At 37.0% G+C, this 19,430-nt stretch overlaps 1 protein-coding gene and 1 pseudogene across 2 annotated transcripts; both read left to right on the top strand.

Annotated features, from left to right (window-relative positions):
- Nucleotides 1–446: 446 nt before the first annotated feature.
- Nucleotides 447–4,990, top strand: LOC141433464 (uncharacterized; annotated as a pseudogene). The gene is made up of 3 exons (XR_012451928.1): nt 447–811; nt 2,756–2,925; nt 4,832–4,990. The product of XR_012451928.1 is annotated as an uncharacterized protein (transcript).
- Nucleotides 4,991–13,340: 8,350 nt separating this feature from the next.
- LOC141433481 (cuticle protein 19-like) lies at nt 13,341–17,499 on the top strand. The gene is made up of 4 exons (XM_074095533.1): nt 13,341–13,422; nt 13,786–13,935; nt 16,865–17,031; nt 17,321–17,499. The coding sequence occupies exons 1-4, from the start codon at nt 13,411–13,413 to the stop codon at nt 17,370–17,372; spliced, it is 381 nt and encodes a 126-aa protein (XP_073951634.1). The 5' UTR covers nt 13,341–13,410; the 3' UTR covers nt 17,373–17,499.
- Nucleotides 17,500–19,430: the final 1,931 nt, after the last annotated feature.

Below are 19,430 nucleotides of genomic sequence, written 5' to 3'. Positions count from 1 at the left end.
TACCCCAACCTTGGAGGATTTAAAAAATGACACTGACGTAATACACCTAAAGGTAATCGAATACAACGGAATCGCATATCGAGCCGGTTTTGAGTATCGGGTGACATGCGCCCGCGCCGCATCTGAAGTATAAAAACTACCACCGGGGCAAGGATTTTATCAATCGAGTCCCATTCGGTACAGCATCAACATGTACTCTAAAGTGAGTGCTTAAATTAAAAATAGTGATTGATTTTTTAATTAAATTTAAAATACTTAAACAAATTAAACAATGGTGATTGTTTTTTGTCAGATCGCAGTATTCAGCGCCCTAGTGGCAATCTGCTCCGCCGGAGTAATCCTGGACAATGGGCATGGCCAAAGCCACGGACACGCCGTTTCCTCCCAGAGCATCGTCCGTCACGACCAGCCCTCGCACCACGTAGAAAGCCATTACGATGGTCACAATGACGGTCACTACGCCGGCCCTGTTGCCACCGTGTACCAACACGCCGCCCCTCTTCTCCAGCACTCTGCTCCTTCCATCATTGAACAGAGCTCTCACGTCCAGCACTCATATGAGCACAGCGCTCCTCTGTTCCACGCCACCCCCGTCCAGCACGTCGCCCCCGTTGTTCACCAGGCTGCCCCTATCCAGCACACCGTCCAGTACTCCGCTCCTGAGGTCCACTATTCCACTCCCGAGGTCCACTACTCCGCTCCTCAGATCCACCACGCCGCCCCCCAGATCCACCAAGCCCCCGTCGTGCAGCACGTAGCTCCCGTGGCTGTCGCTGTTGGACACGGACACCATGAACATATTGAGGAACACGTGAGTATTCATTCTTTGCAAATCTGTAAAAGCTTGCCTACATTTTTATACAACGAGGAACGAATCAGAAAGAAGAACATTAAATAGAATAGATGATCATGTTATTTTTCATCTCTCCTGTTCGGAAAGTTTATTTTTCATGGGTAGATAGCCGGGTGGAAAATTGCGTTTTCATCTCTAGGGTGGAAAGTACTTTTTCTTTAATTTTTCGATTAGCCACGGAGTCGAAGATAATTTAGTGACATCAATGACACTTTTTTTTCACGTTTCGGCATGGCCACCTAGATGCACGTCCAACATATCCGTTTAAAACAAGAAATTAGATCTTTATTACGTCACGAACATATTCCATCTCTTTCTTTAGTCAGGTTAAGAAAGAGATGAATGTCATTCGTGAAATGTGAAAGAAAGATGTGGAATATATAAATAAGTAATTAAGGTCAAACTTCTTCGTTCGGCGTTCAACCTCCAGTTTTGTAGGGATATTAAACTCCTTGGTCGTGGCCAACTCGATTTTTTTTATACTCGGCCGAGGCAAGTGGCCAGTTCGAAAAGGTACCGTTGGAGGTTGGATATAAGTAAATACATTATTTACTGAATACTGAAATTCAATTTAATGATATTCTCATTTTTTGTACTATTTAACTTTCCTCACAGTCGAAATGAAAAGTAGAGTGTCTAACTCGGGTGAAATTACCCATTTCCCCTCGAACTATTGGCGCTCTCACTTCGTTTGAGCGCCAGAAATATCTCAGGTGAAATGGGTCACTTTCCACCCTTGGTTATCAATCTACTATTACCGCTTACATATCAGGGATGTTACGCGCTAACAACTCGATTCTCACTGGGATGCCTAAATTTTATATTTACCCACTCGTATATACCTACATACATACGAGTATAATAGTATGATGTGGAGTATGCACTTTGAAATTGTAATATCTATTAAGTCAGATGACAATTGGCTCTTAATCGGATAATAGTAGATTGTACAACGAGAGCACAAAACGAGCCGTTTTACCCGAGACGTTCAAATAGCCACCAGAGCCGGTACAGCGAAGGTGAATAGACACGTCGAGGGGAAAATGAGTTTAATGCTCGAGTTTTACACTGCTTTTCACTTCGATGACAAGGAAATGAAATAGCAACAGTGGAAAAAGTTGTTCACTTACTATGTACCTATCTTTTATTGTACACGCATTACTATTATAATTATATTTTTCTAGTTTTATTGATCCATTTTGATTAATTTGATTGATTTTTAGTTTTATATAAATTAAAATTATATAAAAAAGATGTAGAAACTTTGTTTGTGGCTGTTTACACCTAACTGCCTTGTGTCTTAGACGAAGATTTTACTTTATGCACTAGAGCATAAAAAGACATTTTATGTCACCTAGATCCAGCATAAATACCAACTTTACAAGCATGAGAAGTGAAAAATTATTTGGTGAGATAGACAAAGTTTTGTAGATTTTTTTAAACCTTAAACTTATTTTCCAGGTCTTATTTTCTAAGCCATTAATTGTGGTTGCTAATGCAGTTTAAATTCTTTATACGAACCATTACGAACACACGCACCTAAACTTACTAACACAAAGAAAGTGAAAGGCACAGCAAGCTAATAATATGATTAAAAATGAGATCAGTTAGTACAACCCAATTAAATGTTTATTGTGTAAGCTCCTTGTCATTAAAAGACTATAGAAAGTTTTGTAACATCTCATCGACAATCTATCATGCTGCGATTTGGATTAATGTCTATTTATCAAGCACTCCATTATATGTTTGTATGCATCGCTCACATTTGCGTAAAAATATACTAAATAATCAATCACGGTTGAAAGATTACATAAAGCTAAGAAACTGGCCGTTTTGCTTACAAGATGAGAATTGTTCTAAATAAATCAGACCAAACAGTAAGACTAAATTTTAAATCCTCAGGCCGCCCCTGCCAAGTATGAGTACGCTTACTCCGTGGAAGACCCTCACACCGGCGACCACAAGTCCCAGCACGAGACCCGCGATGGTGATGTCGTGAAAGGAGAATACTCCCTGCTGCAGCCCGATGGCTCCTTCCGCAAGGTCACCTACACCGCTGACCACCACAATGGGTATGTATTTTTTTAAACTGCATAATCTGCGTTCAAAATAAACAAAAACAACATTACTTACTTAACTATGCGGTAGTAATTCTGATATGATGACCTAGACACGCGATCTTTTATCTTAATTCAATTCAGTGCGAAGCTGTCCATCCCATTCATATGGAGCACGCTACACGCCGCGCATCTGCCGTGTTATGTAAAAGATATCTTCACTATGTTAAGGCCAAAACGAACCTGGCGAGACTAATTGCTTTTTGTGTAGACAGTGCAATCTATTACATCTCTTTATCTTAATACTAATGTTGTTTCGCTCGATAACTCCGATAGCATCTGAACAAACTTTGCAGCAATCCTGCAATTTTGCGGAATCTAACCGATCTTCAGTCGATGTGCCTGATACAATGATCAAATTGCACGGCAGGCTCGAACGTTGCAGGGCACAACTATAATTAGTTATGACATAGTCGGATAATAAGCTCAAAAGAATGCCTCCCCGCTGGCAATATTTTGTCATCATTGCACATAATTTAATTTTGAAATTGTAATTCACATTGCTTTTTATGGTTCGACTGACAAATATTGACTAAAGAGTCAGGCATCGATTTGAATTGATTGATCTAGTTAGGAAGTCATACCGCTTGATCTGACGGATTAAATGATGTAACTTTTTGGAAACAACTGACAGATAGAGATAGGTATTTTATAGGCACGTCTGGGGCTTCGATCATAATGTTATAAAGACTTTCGTACCTATTCAGAATTTCCTGAGTCACAAAAACAGCTTTTGATTTAAATAACTGAACAAGTGGATATGATAATTCTTCGGATTTTAAAATTTCGTCGGAATTTATTACTATAATATTTCATTCATGGTGTTAACTTGTTGATGAACATTCTTACGTAGGTACTTGTAGTGTGTAATAATAAGAACTGTAATGACAAACAGATGAAAGGTGTTTATTAACAACGAGTTCCTGCGTCTTGTGTTTCAATAAGCAGTAAATTACTTTATACCGCACAACGTAACAGAAGATACATTGTTTACATTTCATATCATAAGAGCTACTGTACGCTATACCATTAGTGCCGGCGACTATTATTTATGCTTTCAACATTAATTTGTGCGTTTGAATTTGCATTCGAGCCACACGCAGCAACATTTGTTCCGATTGGGGCTTACCTTAAAGCAGTTGTCATGTCTACAGTCATCGAGATTAACGGCATCTACGTAAAAAATGTTACTAACCCATATCTAATCATCAGCACAATCAGCCGTAGGACGTCCACTGTAAGACCTAGGCCTCCCCCATAACCCGGATATTTCACACAGGGAAAAAAAAACAAAAGTAGAAGAACACTGGTTACACTAATTGATGATACAAAACACCATTTTATATAATTTTTAGGGCTCCGTACCTCGAAAGGAAAAAACGGAACCCTTATAGGATCACTTTGTTGTCCGTCAGTCGGTCTGTCAAGACCCTTTTTTCAGGAACGCGTGGAGGTATCAAGCTGAAATTTATATCAAATAATCAAGTCTACTGTCCCTTGAAGCTGTGAAAAAATCAAAGTTCTAAGCCAACGCAATCAAAAGATACAGCCGTTCATGCCGCAAATTTTCGAAGCTCGCAAGGGAATCAAAACCTACAGGGTACTTCCCGTAAACTCAGAATCTTGAAATTTTGTGCGAAGCAACGTCTTATAACACAGATAAAGGAAAAATTGCGAAAACCGTAAATTTTTAAACGAATTCTTCGTAGACGGAGTCGCGGGCAACAACTAGTTGCTAATAAAAAGAAATAACGCCAGCTTATAATTAACGAAGTTGTTTACAATTGATCCTGATCAAGCCTCTAGAATCCACCAATTGCCTTGTATACATGACAAATCTGATTTAATATGTTGCTTCCAGTTTCAACGCCATCGTCCACAACTCCGCGCCGACCGTGCACGCCGAGCCTGCGCCCGCGCACCACGACGGCCACGGCCTTAACGCATACCACCATTAAGTTACCGCCGCCAACCACGCATTACTAATGTACTAAATAAATATTGTTATTATTTATACTCACATCTGATTTTTATTTTGTCGTTACAACATAGTTAATTATGACCCATTCCATCTACACACACACACACACATTTGTAATTTAGGGTTAACCTGTCCTCTCCCAGAGGCACAAATTTGTGCCCTAATTCCTTTGATCCTGTTATCCTGGGAGATGACAGATTAAATCATTTAATTGAAACGTCATCAAGACATTACAAAAACCGTCCGAGTACAGATAAAGAAACTGAATCGCGTACCAGGGTGGAACCTTTGTGCTATTAATGTCATATTGACATTCCATATATCTGCCAATCTAGTGAATATTGACGTGTTAAAGCTTAATGTTTTGCAAACGGTTCCCTAAATCTAAAAACACTCTGTCCATAAAACCGTACCCATCGTAGAATTCTGTAGGTTACCTAAATGTTCGCATTCCTCCATGTTCATAAATCACCTAACGCTTTCGCTTTAAGGTATAGGTACTAGTTTGAGAAGCCTATCGGTTCTATTATTATGTCACCGTACTTAAAGCTGGTTCAGTTTCTGGTGTAGTACTTAACGGTCCTTATGCAAAATGTCATTAAGATCTTATGTTTTGCAATTAGGTTAGGATTGAGTAACAGCTTACCTGCGTTTTACCTGTGACTTTAACTTGATGACCAGATACCAATGCCAGCTCGATAGGTTTGATTCCGAAACCCATTGAGAATAGGTCCTAAGAATATCTATGAAATAGTCAAATAGTAAATATTTTCAAATGACTATACTACTCACGGTGAACCTTGATCCCTATGACACTGACAGTGACAGTTCATTAGTTCCACTTTTATATAAACTTGTAATGGATTTACGCGAAATTGTTTAAAAGCAATGCTTGGAAGTCTACCACGTCATAATTTGTAGAATTATAATATTTAAAAAAAGGATATTATCAAATTATTAAGTATTATTCGTAATTATCGGAAATAAGATCATCCAAACTTACACGGCAACGTATTGCAAAAGTTACTTCGGTAGGCTGAATCGACTAAGGAGGGGCATATCGATAAGCAGATGTCGATGACTACAGCTGGATGTAAGGAAACATGTTTTGTCAATAATGTTTACTGTCCTTGGACTAGGCAAAAATAAAACAAACGCTTTGAGTTATGGTTAACTTTTATATTCTAATCAGAATGTGATAGTGAAATGTTATCTGTTTGACTTTCAGCGTCCGATTCCGAGCTGCAATAATGTGTGTAATGGATTTATATGAAGTACTGAACGCATAAATATAGGAATTTGAGAAACATTACCAGTGCATCTATCTTATTTTATTAAAATAATTTATGTTAAATAACTTGGCTGAATGCAATACCTTTGCCCGCAAAAAAATGAGAAAATCGAAACTTTTGCATCACTATTAGAAATGTCAGTGAAACTGTCATAGGGATCAAGATTCCCCGTGAGTATAACGACTTTCAATGAACGCTTTTGGATTCGAAGTGAGCGATGCGTGTTCGTATGGCAATACTAAAAAGTATTCGGTAGTCATTATAGAACCATTTTTTGCTTCGCTATCGACACGTACGTTGTAGGAAAATGTTCGATATTGGTTACGTTGTTCCTTTAACAAATGAAGCATCCGACGTTTAGATTGAGTAACAGCAAATACCAGTAAAATAATTGCCGGGAGCTGTAAGCAGTTTAAAAAACCAGTCAGAAAATTACAATTTTTTCGCACCACATTTAGTAAAATAGTAGCGTCACTAAATAAGTATTGGCAATTTGTAGGCCCCAAAATACATAGAAAGAATATTCAACAACATTTGATCTAAACTTTCAAATTTAAGCAAGTAAGTGCGTACTCGAGAATAAGAGCCGAGCTGACCATTTTACGTTTACACATTATTAGAAAAGACTGAGATCTAACTAAGTAAGTAAAATACTTACGGCCATAAAACGTAGCATGAGTTAAACATATTTATAGCACCAATGACGGTTAAGAGTAAGTTTAATTTATGATTAGTTACGAGTCACTCATACATCCAAAGTAGGTATCTATTTTTAACCGACTTCAAAGAAGGAGGAGGTTATCAATTCGGTTGTATTTTTTTTAATGTTTGTTACCTCAGAACTCCGTCATTTATGAACTAATTTGAAAAAAAATTGTTTAGGATCACCAGCACCAAATCAGGATCTGATGATTGGATCCTAAGGAAATCGAGGGAACTCTTCAAATGTTGTAGGGCCGCCTATGGTAATTTTGATAATATATTTAGAACTAACTCGTGCATTTGCTTTTGAAAATCATCATTTGGTGAAGTGAAACTGATGATGAAGACCACAGTTGACCATCGGAGTTATTACTCAGTAAAAAGTATTTCATGGGTTGAATTTCAATTATACTTTAATAAAGTTGCTAAGCAATTTATGCTCCTCGTAATGCATATGGTGAAATGGAATAGATGGTGAAGCACCAGGACTTCTCAATAATGAAGTCTCTGCATCGGAAAAAGCAATCTTTCGTAAAAGGTGATGAGCAGTTGATATTAAACTATTGTATCTTAGATTATTTACACTAAAAAGCGTGAAGAAAAAATTTGTAACAAAAAATGAAAATATTTTTTTACCAGTCTGAAGTCGGTCGGTGCCTCAGCACGAGCCAGCAGGAGTGATTGAAACCCAATATAAAGTGCGTGGATGAGGTAGATGACTATAGGTCCACTCCTGCTGGCTCGTGCTGAGGCACCGACCGACTTCAGACTGGTAGAAAATTATTTTCATGGTTTTTTGTAGTCGGTTAATTTTTATTAAATACCAATATAGCTGAGGATATGGTAAAAATTTATGTCGTTACATAAAAAGTAGCATTGCTAATATTATAAATACGATTTAGTGTAACGATTGAGAGAAAAAGAGGGAGATTTACAGATATTTCGAGACACAGAATAAAAAAATTAGGCAGCAAAATACAAAAACGAACATCTAATAATAAATTGCGCCTCACAAAATAATAAGGCGATGATTAACTCTTTTTTCTGTAGAACCCAGTCCCGTTTGCTATGTTCATTGCTAAATTTTCTAGAATATCACGTAGGTACGGTACAACTAAATATTAATTAATGACGCTCGGGACACGTCGATGATCTTCGTTTTCCTGAAAATGCAAATTAGAATGAAATTGAAAACCGATATTTTGTGTTTCGAGTTCTGAACGACATTAGCAAACTAATTTAACCTCCTATTTCACCATCCGTTGAATAAATGTATTTGACGGATAAATGTGATGCTGTCTTTGTTTGTTTTATTCGAATAGACGGAGACGGCACCACATTTATCCGTTAAATAAAATAAATCAATGGGTGGCGAAACAGCCCCTAAATGTAGTTTAATCTCAATATTTCCATAGGATCGGGATATGTGAATGCATTATCGCAGACTCTCAACCACTAAGTCTATAGACACATGAAATACTTCTCGAGTGTTCTTCGTAGATTTTAAATTAAATATCACGATATCATTAAAGACTTCCCATGACATTCCCATTTCCATTGCCTGGCTTGATCTAAAGGATCGCGGAAACGTGGCCACGACTAAAGCTAGTTTGTCATGTAATTTTATAGAGCAATCCCAAGTAACAAACGCAAGTTACTACGTATAAATAACATCGTTTGCACAGAAAAAATAGACTGTTCGTTATAAAAACCTAATTCTTTACGACTTTATGTTCGCAAAACGCAAAACGATGGGCATTATTCATAGAATTCATGTGGTTTCTAAGAGGTGCCCACATAGAAAGCCATTCTATTACATTATAATTATAAGACTATATTTTACGTAATTACCCTAAGAGTAGTTACCGTAAAGTCGGATTACATTAGCTCTAGGGAGTAACTTTGTTCGCCCAATAATAACAGTTTTACTGCAATTTGTCAAGCAATAGACCTTATAAAAATGACACTGCGTACATCAAAGGATATTTGTATCCACGAAATAATTAGACACAAACATAGAAACATTAGACAACCAAACGACTGACCGGAAAAAATTTCCTTGTGACACGAAAATTACGCATAAGTACAAGATACACGTTACCCGCGACTTCGTCCGCGCAAAATTCGTTTACCGCTATTCTGCGGAAACTATGCAATTTTCCGGTATAAAACCTATTGTTTGTCCTTCTCCGGGACTCAAACTATCTGTATACCGAATTTCATCTAAATCAGTTAAGTTATTTAGACGTGATGAAGTAACAAACAAACAAGCAAACAGACTTACAAACTTTCGCATTTATAATATTAATAGGATGAGGGTTATCATAACAGGCTAGTTGGCGCTAGTACCTATCGTGAAGTACGTTTGCCAAGTTTGACATGTCTATGACGTTTGTGATTGTAAATGACTAAATGAGTTAATAGCAGAAAAACTGTAATGTGAAATGGACCTTACAATGCGCCATCTAACAATATTTCGCCTGTCAAGCCACTTCTTTAAAAAATATTTAATTCTAGACCGATTTCAATGTTTAATATCTCAAATGAGAATAAATTATTTACAAAAAGCTTTTGTGTCATTTGCTTTAACGATAATACGTCGTGTGAGAATAAAACCACATATGTACCTACCTACCTGTTTACAAAACAAACACATTTTTTTAAATATAATCCGATTATTAAGAAACAAATAGTAATAATCACACTCAAAAATATATACATATGTATCTATCGAAGAAATTGGGTATTTAGGGATTGTCGGGGATGACAAATCAATCTAGCTTAGTCTTATCTATGGGGAAACGCTTATTAAAAAGTTTTAGCTCGAGCAAAGCTCGATCACCCAGGTACTTTAAATTATATTTTTACCTGCAACAGTAGATACAACATACCATAAGTCTGCTTTGAAATTAAACATGTATTATTGAATACCGAACTATGTAATATAGGTAACGTACCTACGTATTTGTACTATCTTGTCGTTTTTCTTCCGAAATTTGTGCGCGAAATGATATTAAAATTTACTTAGGGAAGCTCTTACATTTTGACAGGATGCCTGCCCCGCGGTAGGATGTAGGTATGTATATTGGCCAAGATGATTATCTTATCTTGCTTCTGCATTCGTTGAAGAATTCCCCATCCGTTGGGGAGGCCGAAATATCCACTTTTCTTCATATCATCCTACTTAATATTATAAATGCAAAAGTTTGTGAATATTGTGTATGTGTGCGTGTGTGTCTAAGTTTGCTATTTCTTCAGGCTAAAACTGATGGACGGATTTGGACGAAATTTTGTATGTAGATAGCTTAACGTCTGGAATAACACATAGGCTACTTTTTATCCCGATATTTATACCGGACAGGGATAAAATCTCTAAATTTCAACAGCTGGGTTTAGAGTCATGAATTTTGTCACTGGCGTAATTACACAACGTTAATAAAATCCACGATGTATTTTTTGGGAATTTAGTAAATCCCGGAATTTCAATTTAACTACTGGTTTTAATGATTTACGCGTGCAAAGCCGCGGGTAAGAACTAGTACAGGGGTCACCAATAAGTTTCTTCACAGGTCCAAAATAAAATTATCAGCCCAAGATACATTTTATTAAACTACGTCTCGGTAATACAACAATACAAGTTACCAAACGGTGACTGCGGACCTTAAATAAACACTTAACGTCCGCACAAAATGTAAGTTATAATCTTGAAATATTATTCAAAACTTTAAGTTAAACCTGAAAGATTGCTTGTCTTGTAACGAGCGCAATGCATTGCAAGTTTAACTCGTTTCAATTATTTACATAAAATGCTAAATATTTTCAAGCAGCTCTGACATCTTGCGTCAACTTTTATCAGATGACGGAAATGGCACTACAAAATGATATAAGCTGTAACTTATATCAACTTATACATCACTTTATAACCCCTAGTTTACCGTTGTGACATGTTTTATGAATACCTATGAGCTTATTAATTTATATTTTACTAGCTCTTACCTTCGACTTTGCTTGCATGAGCTGTAAGGTTAAGCAGTTGAACTTAAATTCTGAGACTTCATTATAATTATCTATAATTACACTGCGATCTTATTTACCCGGTATAAAGAATACCATTGTAAAATAACATCTGTCTGAACTTAGCGATTGGGATTTCGAGAGTTTACATGCGTACATCCCAATTCCGTTTTAATAGTTTTTGCTGACTGTGTGTACTTGCATTAATCATGCAAACTGCCAGCCAACGACAAAGAGGTAAAATTTCAATTAAGTAAAAAAAGCTTGTACAAAAAATAGCCAGATGTCCCGGGATTTAATTATCAAACAGAAGATATATAATCTATTAAATGAATGAATTAATTAATTAATGTATTTATCTATGAAATGTACTCAATTCACAAACATCCACATTTATAATAGTAGTAGGACTTGTTTTACTAATTAAACCATCTTATATTATGAAAGAAAAATTATTATCATGGAATGAAAGCATTTCCTTTAGTGGTGTACCAGGAATAAAATTAAAGTAAATCACAATTAAAAAGGCATAATATCTAATAATCATTTGCTTCCATATGCTGAGTTATCGCGTAATGGAGTAACAAACATGCAAACTTTCTTTTTTCAATTTTCAAATTTCACTCATATTACTCGTTGTAAGTAAGCCTGTCAGTTTAAAATTAATCAAAACGGTCTTAAGAAAACCAATAAAAAAAAAGATGAAAAACTTTTCATGCTGTATACCTAAACCCAACTACCTACCTATATTAAGTATTAAATGATATAAATTAACGAAAAATAATAACTAAGTAACAATTGAACGATTGGTAATTCACACCAAAATTGAGATTTAGTTAAGTTTTTGATGTTATCTCAATCAGTTTAAAGTTTATTACATATAATTATGTTTTTTTGTTATTAAATACTATATACTTCTAAGTAAAAATACAATCAAAAATATCTGAACACGCTTCTCTACGCCGTTAACAATAGAGTCGTGTTTAGATATTTTTCATAAAATTTTTGCTCAAAAGCTCAAATTTGACTGTACTCGTTATTGTATTGTAAAGCTCTTTATTGCACATAAAAACACATGAAAATAACAGAACCCAGTCGAACTTATCCCTTAAAGGGATCTCTTCCAGTTAACCTTTGAACAAATGACAGGATATCAGACACAAGAGTAGACACTACGAAGTACAATGAAAAGATAAAAGAACCGAAATTTAAAATTAACTCAAACAATGCATTATAAATACACATACATAATATAGGTACACTAAACACTAATACATAGGGATTCATCGACATCGAATATTATGCAGGTGGACTCGGTCATCTAAATGTGTCAATAATAACAAGAAACTATAAAACGTTCGACAAACTAATTAAGTTAATAAACGAACTCAGTTTTATGCATCTAAAGCCTTGGCAGCATTCTTTTATTTTTATTTGTATTACCAAATAAAATTTGCAGTTAAGAATGTGATAAAATTGCATATTTAAGTTGTCTCGGGCAAGGTCGCCATTATTACGACCATTATTTTGTCTTTAGGCCGCTCTTGCATATGCTGTGCTTGCTAGCAACGCTCTACTTATTTCTTTGCGGTATCTAATTGCATGCTAACAAGACAGGTTCAATCTCCAAATACTAAGCGTTAATGAAAGTGTTGCGTTTTATAATTCCTAGCTACAACTTCATTTTTGAAGTATTCATGTAGTCTGGGAATGAAAGCAAGGCCCTTGCGCTAAGCAAAACATCACGTCTTGGGGAGCTGATTGCGTCTTTCTCAGAGGCCTATCTATAGCGACTATATACTATTTAGAACATTTTTAAAATCTTATACGACCTTTAAACGTATGTCTGATAAATAGTCAACAAACTAGGCATACAATATTTTTTGAAAACGGCGATCATAAAGGAAAAAGGAGAGTATAAAATTAAATCTTTATAAACGTAGTTAGAAATCTACTACTCCCTGTATCGTAGCCTATCCTATATTTAGACATGGAAGTAAATACAAGGAAAGTAGGTTACAGTCTCAGCCACAGTTTGGCAGACAGAAGCAGTCACGTAGTATCTGATCAGATATCCTTAGCGGAGAAAACAGAAAGGATCGTAAAACGTTATCTTTGTCACATCGCTATGTAATCGCCGGTATTGTGTAACCGTAGGTATCCTACGCGAACCTAAAACGTTCCCGTGGAATATAGCATTAACAAAAACTGCTCTGATTGTCCTAATCTGCTCTAATTATTATATGACACCAGGTGATCTATCACCTTGAACCAGGTGCTACGTAATTTTACGTAATTACTTTATCATTATCAAACTACCGTATTCTTGCGTAGACAACGCACACTGCATCGCATCTCGCCGGTTAAACTAATATAAAAGTCGGCGTCCACGCTCTTCACCACCAGTCGTGTGTGGTCGTTCAGACGAAGCAAACCTTATTCAAACGCAAAATGATCGCCAAAGTAAGTGCCTGTGATTCACTAAGTGAAAGGATTGTCCGCGCTGCCGCGATCGCCCGCTGCGCTGGAGTCCGGAAGACAGGCCAAAACCAGAACCGAACCAGAAACCATAGCCAATATCTTTGTCCACTTCACTCCTTGATCCTTATGCTAAGATATTTGAATCATGTCAATGCTGAGAATATGTATTATCAAAGCTAACTGACCCATAAAGTCTGTTTCCACTTAGTTCCATGCTTCTAAAATCATAGTGAAGGACTTAGGGCTTAAGCCTGCATCGTCCTTCTAGCCGAATAACCAAAACAAATTTCAGTTTTTCTATAACCCGGCAATAAAAGCATTTTTTAATCATTCCCTTAATTCCAGGCCGCAGTTATCCTGTCCGTGGTCGCGTTGGCAGCGGCTGGTGTAGTCCAGCTGGGCCATTACGGCGGCGAAGAGTACGGCCATGAAGCCGTGGCGTACGCGCCAGTCGCGCATTACGGCGGACACGAGGAACAACACGTCGACTATCACGTAAGCCACTGCGAGAATAGGTTATTGAGAAGACTAGGAAAATGGGAATTGGGATGATGGGAGAATTGGCATTGATCACTTTTTTACAATGTGGTCTAATTCCAAAACCATTTCGAAGAATAGGTTTATTAAATAATTTTATAATATTTTAGCTAAAAAAACTTAATGATCGTGTGTATATTTGCAAAATAACGTTTGAGCTTTGTTTGACTTTCATCGTAAATAAACATATTGTAATTAAACCGCCTAATCCTAACACTGCCAGGTGACAGAAGACACTAGTTTTGAATGATTCACGGCTAATTATTAGATGTAGACCGCGAATATTTATTTTCATAGAAAATACCGGGTATACAGAATAACGATGTAGGAACTTTAGGAGGTGATGCACGGAGTATTAGGAAGAAGGGGTTTGAATCCTTAATGTCTTAGTCAAATATTTCATTTTTGTTTTGTCTACATAAATAAATACCATGTACAACCGGCACCTTTCCTTGTTCTGAGTATATACATAATTTGACTAGGACATAGGTGGGCTCAAACTCTTTATAATACCTACTTACTCCGATGTATCACCTCCTTAAGTTTTTATAGCATTTTTCCAGACATTTTGTATGTCTTTAGGGAGAAATAGGAAAACGTAAATTCTCTTCAGTAATTTTTACATTGAGATTACGTATCGAAGTAGGGTTTTTCAATCATTGGCGATATGCTAGCTGAGATTACGAGTATACAGTTCTATATTCAGTATTTACCTATCGGATTAGAAAAATGTGACGAATTCATAACGAGTAAATTACAGACTATTCATTGTTCAACAACTTCACTTCCCGGACGCAGTGTATCCCAAAATTCCCGTAAATTTTTCATTATAAGAAAAATTGCAAAACTTGGATGTTCCCGGTCAAAATATTTTTAAAGAATTTGGCCACCAAGACACAGACTAAGATTTTCTTAAGAAAAATTCCTGAGTAATATTTAAATCAAAAATTTCCGCTAAAAATTAATTCATCATTCACAAAAACATAAAAATGTTTGCAAAATTTTACGCAATTAAATAAAATATTTATCATATTTTTAAAGTCTTTACTGCGTTAAAATACAAAACGTTGAAGATTTAATGTATGAACATATCTCATTTTCTCTTCGCAACATCTAGACTCAGATTACTATCGCCAAGGTGAGCATATTTCCAAATTCCGCGAAGCTTAATGCTCCGTTGTTTCATTCCATTACATCGCGCATTAACCTTCAACTAATGAACATTGTGGCTATTACGCGCAACGAGAGCAAGACGCAGACGCAAGTTATCGTCATAAAGCTCGTTACAATTACAACACCCCGCCACACACTACCAACAAATTATTACACGTTACTGACATAAAGATGCCCTCAAGTACAATAAAAATTACAAACACCCCTAAGCATGAAAATCCCGCACAAAAAGTAGAGTTAATCTGCCATTTTCTCCTAATTAAAACAGTTACGCTGTGAATAAATAAACACCCACTAAGTAATATCTCAGAGCGCAAATGGAGCAATAAAGCTAGTTTTGTTTCCCTAGGCCTGTGTTACCCGAGCAGTGGCGTAATACATAGTAACGAGCTAATTGATGGCTTGCATAAACTGCGCGTGTTGTACCTATACCCGATTCAACACAATCGCTGCGGTTCCGGGATATGCGGCGCCCGCGCAGCCCACAGCTACCTAATCAAACTTGCGCCACACACTTTTTGCCGCAAAATATATCTCACGGTACAAACTATGATTCTTATAGAATTCATTTCCCCAAGCAACATTTTTTTTATTATTCTACGCGCCACGCATTATCCAACCACATCGCTTGAAACGTATTTCCTATTCACACGTGAGATCCGGGTGCTCAAAATTTGTACCCTATGATACTATTTTGCAGCGTTTGTAATTATACAAAACTACTTATTCCGACAAACTAGAACGTTATTAAGCAACACCGTAATATTCCACGTCGGAGGAATTAACGGACGATGTAACTCAAAGATAATTCATGGTTCAGTTCGTTGTCGCTAGTCTTTACGGTGTTGTCATAAATCGAGCACCGCAGGTAATGATATGATATAAAGTGGATTACATAACGCTTTTGCATAGAACTTAGTATATCCCGGTCGTGACTGAGGGCCGATAACAGAACGGTTCCCAGGGCGCTTGCGACATTAGCGCCCACAAATCACGAGGCCCCAGGACGTAATGACCGTCATGATACAAGGGAAAATGGACCGTTGTTTGCATAAACCGGCGCGTGCTCTCGCGCTTGTTCTAATGACAGATGTGGAATCATTGCTGGCCGATGCTGACCTAAATATATCTGCGGTTGCGTAAAAGCTCTCACGATTTGACAGTTTTACTTTGTCACTAATCTGGATTATTCCTCACGGTTCTCGTTTGGCTTGCGTTGGGTTGCGTGCACGGATGTCGAGCTTATCTGATTCGAAACAATGGCAAACGCTTTGGTCTTTTATTTTAGTCTGTACAAAGTCGAATATGTAATTGTAGTGCAGCTTATACAACAAATATGTACCTACCTCCACTTACAGACAATGTCTGGCAACTAATGCACCTGTGGCCGGCAATCACGTGTGAACGCACTTGCGAAATAAAAGTAATATAACATGATGATAAATTACCACCTGTCATCATCGCCTTACGAAGCGAGTCAGATTGTCATTCGGTTTTTGTACGTATTATCTGTAGTGCAATTGTTTTACGAATTGCCCGCATATCTTTTTGAATGTAGGTCATTGCAAAGTTCAGTATTTAATATATCGGCAGCACGACCCTAAATAATATAAGCACTGGCATTAACGAGCGACCTATTTCAATGACTTTCGAGCAAATAAATATAGATGTGACATCGTTTTGTGTATTAACGATTGTTAATTTTTGTCAACAGGCCCACCCAAAATATGACTATTCTTACTCAGTATCCGACCCTCACACTGGTGACCACAAGACCCAGCACGAGGCCCGCGACGGCGACGTCGTGAAGGGCGAATACTCGCTGCTGCAGCCCGATGGTTCCTTCCGCAAAGTCACCTACACCGCTGATGACCATAATGGGTAAATTTTCTTACTTAGTTCTTGTCTTTATTACATAAAAACCCTTCAATTTCACGTCTATTTATAACAAAATATCTAAAACTGAACACAACCTCATATTATTTATTAATATCACTAAGTAGTTGAAAGGAATTGGTTTGCAGTTTGTACTTTAATATTTTTGTTAACTTTTGAGCATCTTAAATGATTTTTTTGATTTAATAATCACTTGCAGAAAATAAATAACCCGGGATTTAGTCTTTAAACCTAGTGTATGGTTCGGTTATAATGCAGTTTTTTTTTCTTTCAGTTTTAATGCAGTAGTACACAACACCGCGCCCGCCCACCACGAATACCACTAAGTGTCGGTGGACCCTAGCCAGTGCTCCCCATGTGATATTATTACCTTTAATTCTTAATTAGATAGTCTTTAGTCGACGACTTTTATTGTTATAAGACTGCGGCGAAAATAAACTATTTAAAAAACGATTTTCATGTTTTCTTTTCCCACTTAGACCTGGTTTCTGGTGAGTTTCTTTAATATAATAAAATATATTTGACAATAAATGTAAATAGCCTTGAAAAAAATATTTATTTTTGCCTCCTCATTCCGAGAGGAGGAATGTGGCCAGCAGAGGGACGTATGATGAAGATGATAATAATAATGATGACAATATTATTACGAGTCTGATACAATAAGTGGGAACGCGGGTCCTACCCTATGTGTTTGCCCTAATACTGATGGTGGAATTTTATTGATTTTTATATAGCGAAAAAACGGGCACGCGATTTACCTAATTTTAAGCAAAGATGGTGCGTTGTCGGCCTTAAATTTACCACGAGCTTTATGGTGGAGGATAAAATCGTTTGAAATCCAGTACAAACCTGCGAAGTAATTTAATGGTGTGTCTGAAGCTCCCAACCCGCATTGGAATTAAACTGGAATTATAGCCCAAGGTCTCTTGTTCTGAGAGGAGGCCTGTGCCCAGCAGTGGGACGTTAGGTATATAGGCTGAGGCGCGTCGGCCTGGCAAAATGTGGTACACTCGACTTAAAGGCACCCATGTGTAGCAAGATGTAAAAGCCTCAGCCGGCAGTCATTCTAGTGTTAGCGCGTGTGTTCGGGGCAGGAAACGGGCACGTATGTGAATATCGTAAATTGAAATATCGATAGTTAAAATATGCGGTCAAAATATGGAACCTAACCTAACTTACTTTCAATATTTTGACCGTCGACTTTTTAACACTAAATAGGTACATTTATTTTCGATATTCAGATACGTCCCCCAAGAAACACAACTTAACCACCTACCGCATAATAGAGGAACACCATCCATCGAGTGAGTGTTGATGAAAATGACTTTTCCTTTTGGTTGGTGGAACCTGACAGCACGGACAATGTTAAATTGTTCTTCAGAACCAGAGGCGGCCTTAGGGGGTGGTGAACAGGGCAATCGCCCGGAGCCTCGCTCTTGCAGGGGCCTCGCGCAGCAACCCAAGCAAATTTGATAAAATATGGATTTTTTTGTAAATATATTTTCGCATCTCATAGTTTTCACGAAGGACAAAGGGCCTCGCAAAGACCGGCCGCCCTGAGCCTCGCAATGGGTAAGGCCGCCGCTGTTCAGAACACTTCTCATACTAGATCCTGAAGATACGCAAAGAGAACTGACATCATTGCAAAGACCTAGAGGATCAACTTCCTTAAATGATTGTAAAGTTTATGCAGTAGGGTTATGTAGTATAGGGTTTTAGCTAGTCTCATCTGTGGAAAAACAAGTAGGAAGATGCTTTAATTTGAATGTATGGTGCCAATAAAACACGTAACAACGTACATAAAACATTGTACTTAATTTAAGCTACAACAGTTTCTACCGTTATAGTGCAATATCGATTGAAATTAGTTTTTTAAAGTCACTTTTAATAGATAGTTTTTTCTGTCTTATTGTTTATTCGAAATCAAAACATCATTATTCAATTTAGGCTATAACACGCACTTATGAATGCCAATTCCCAGAAACGACTTTTTGGTTTTAGCCAGTCTGTGAGATGGAACTTTAAGCTTCCCTGTGTTTCTAGTAGCCTTTAAACTATCGACCCGAATAAATAAATTGCTACAGAAAGTAGGTTTAGTAGGTTGAACTGCGTCCCAACAAAAAAAATTTTTCAATATTATAAAAGAAATGTAGTAATATAATATGACATGAAGTTCTGCCAAATAAACTATCTAACTATGTGGTACCTAAGTACTTATATATACATATATATATCTATATATGTCATACTATTCGTGTGTTTTGTTTAGTCAGTAATTCTACTTCATTCTAAATCTACACTTGTAATTTGTACTTGTCAGTTGCGCTTTGACGTTTTTAGAAGAAAACAAAACAGCCGAACACCGAAATGGCCAGTATTCAATT

This window comes from Choristoneura fumiferana, chromosome 12 (genome assembly GCF_025370935.1).
Source record: "Choristoneura fumiferana chromosome 12, NRCan_CFum_1, whole genome shotgun sequence".
Taxonomy (NCBI): domain Eukaryota; kingdom Metazoa; phylum Arthropoda; class Insecta; order Lepidoptera; family Tortricidae; genus Choristoneura; species Choristoneura fumiferana.
This window is presented reverse-complemented; position numbering and strand designations above follow the sequence as displayed.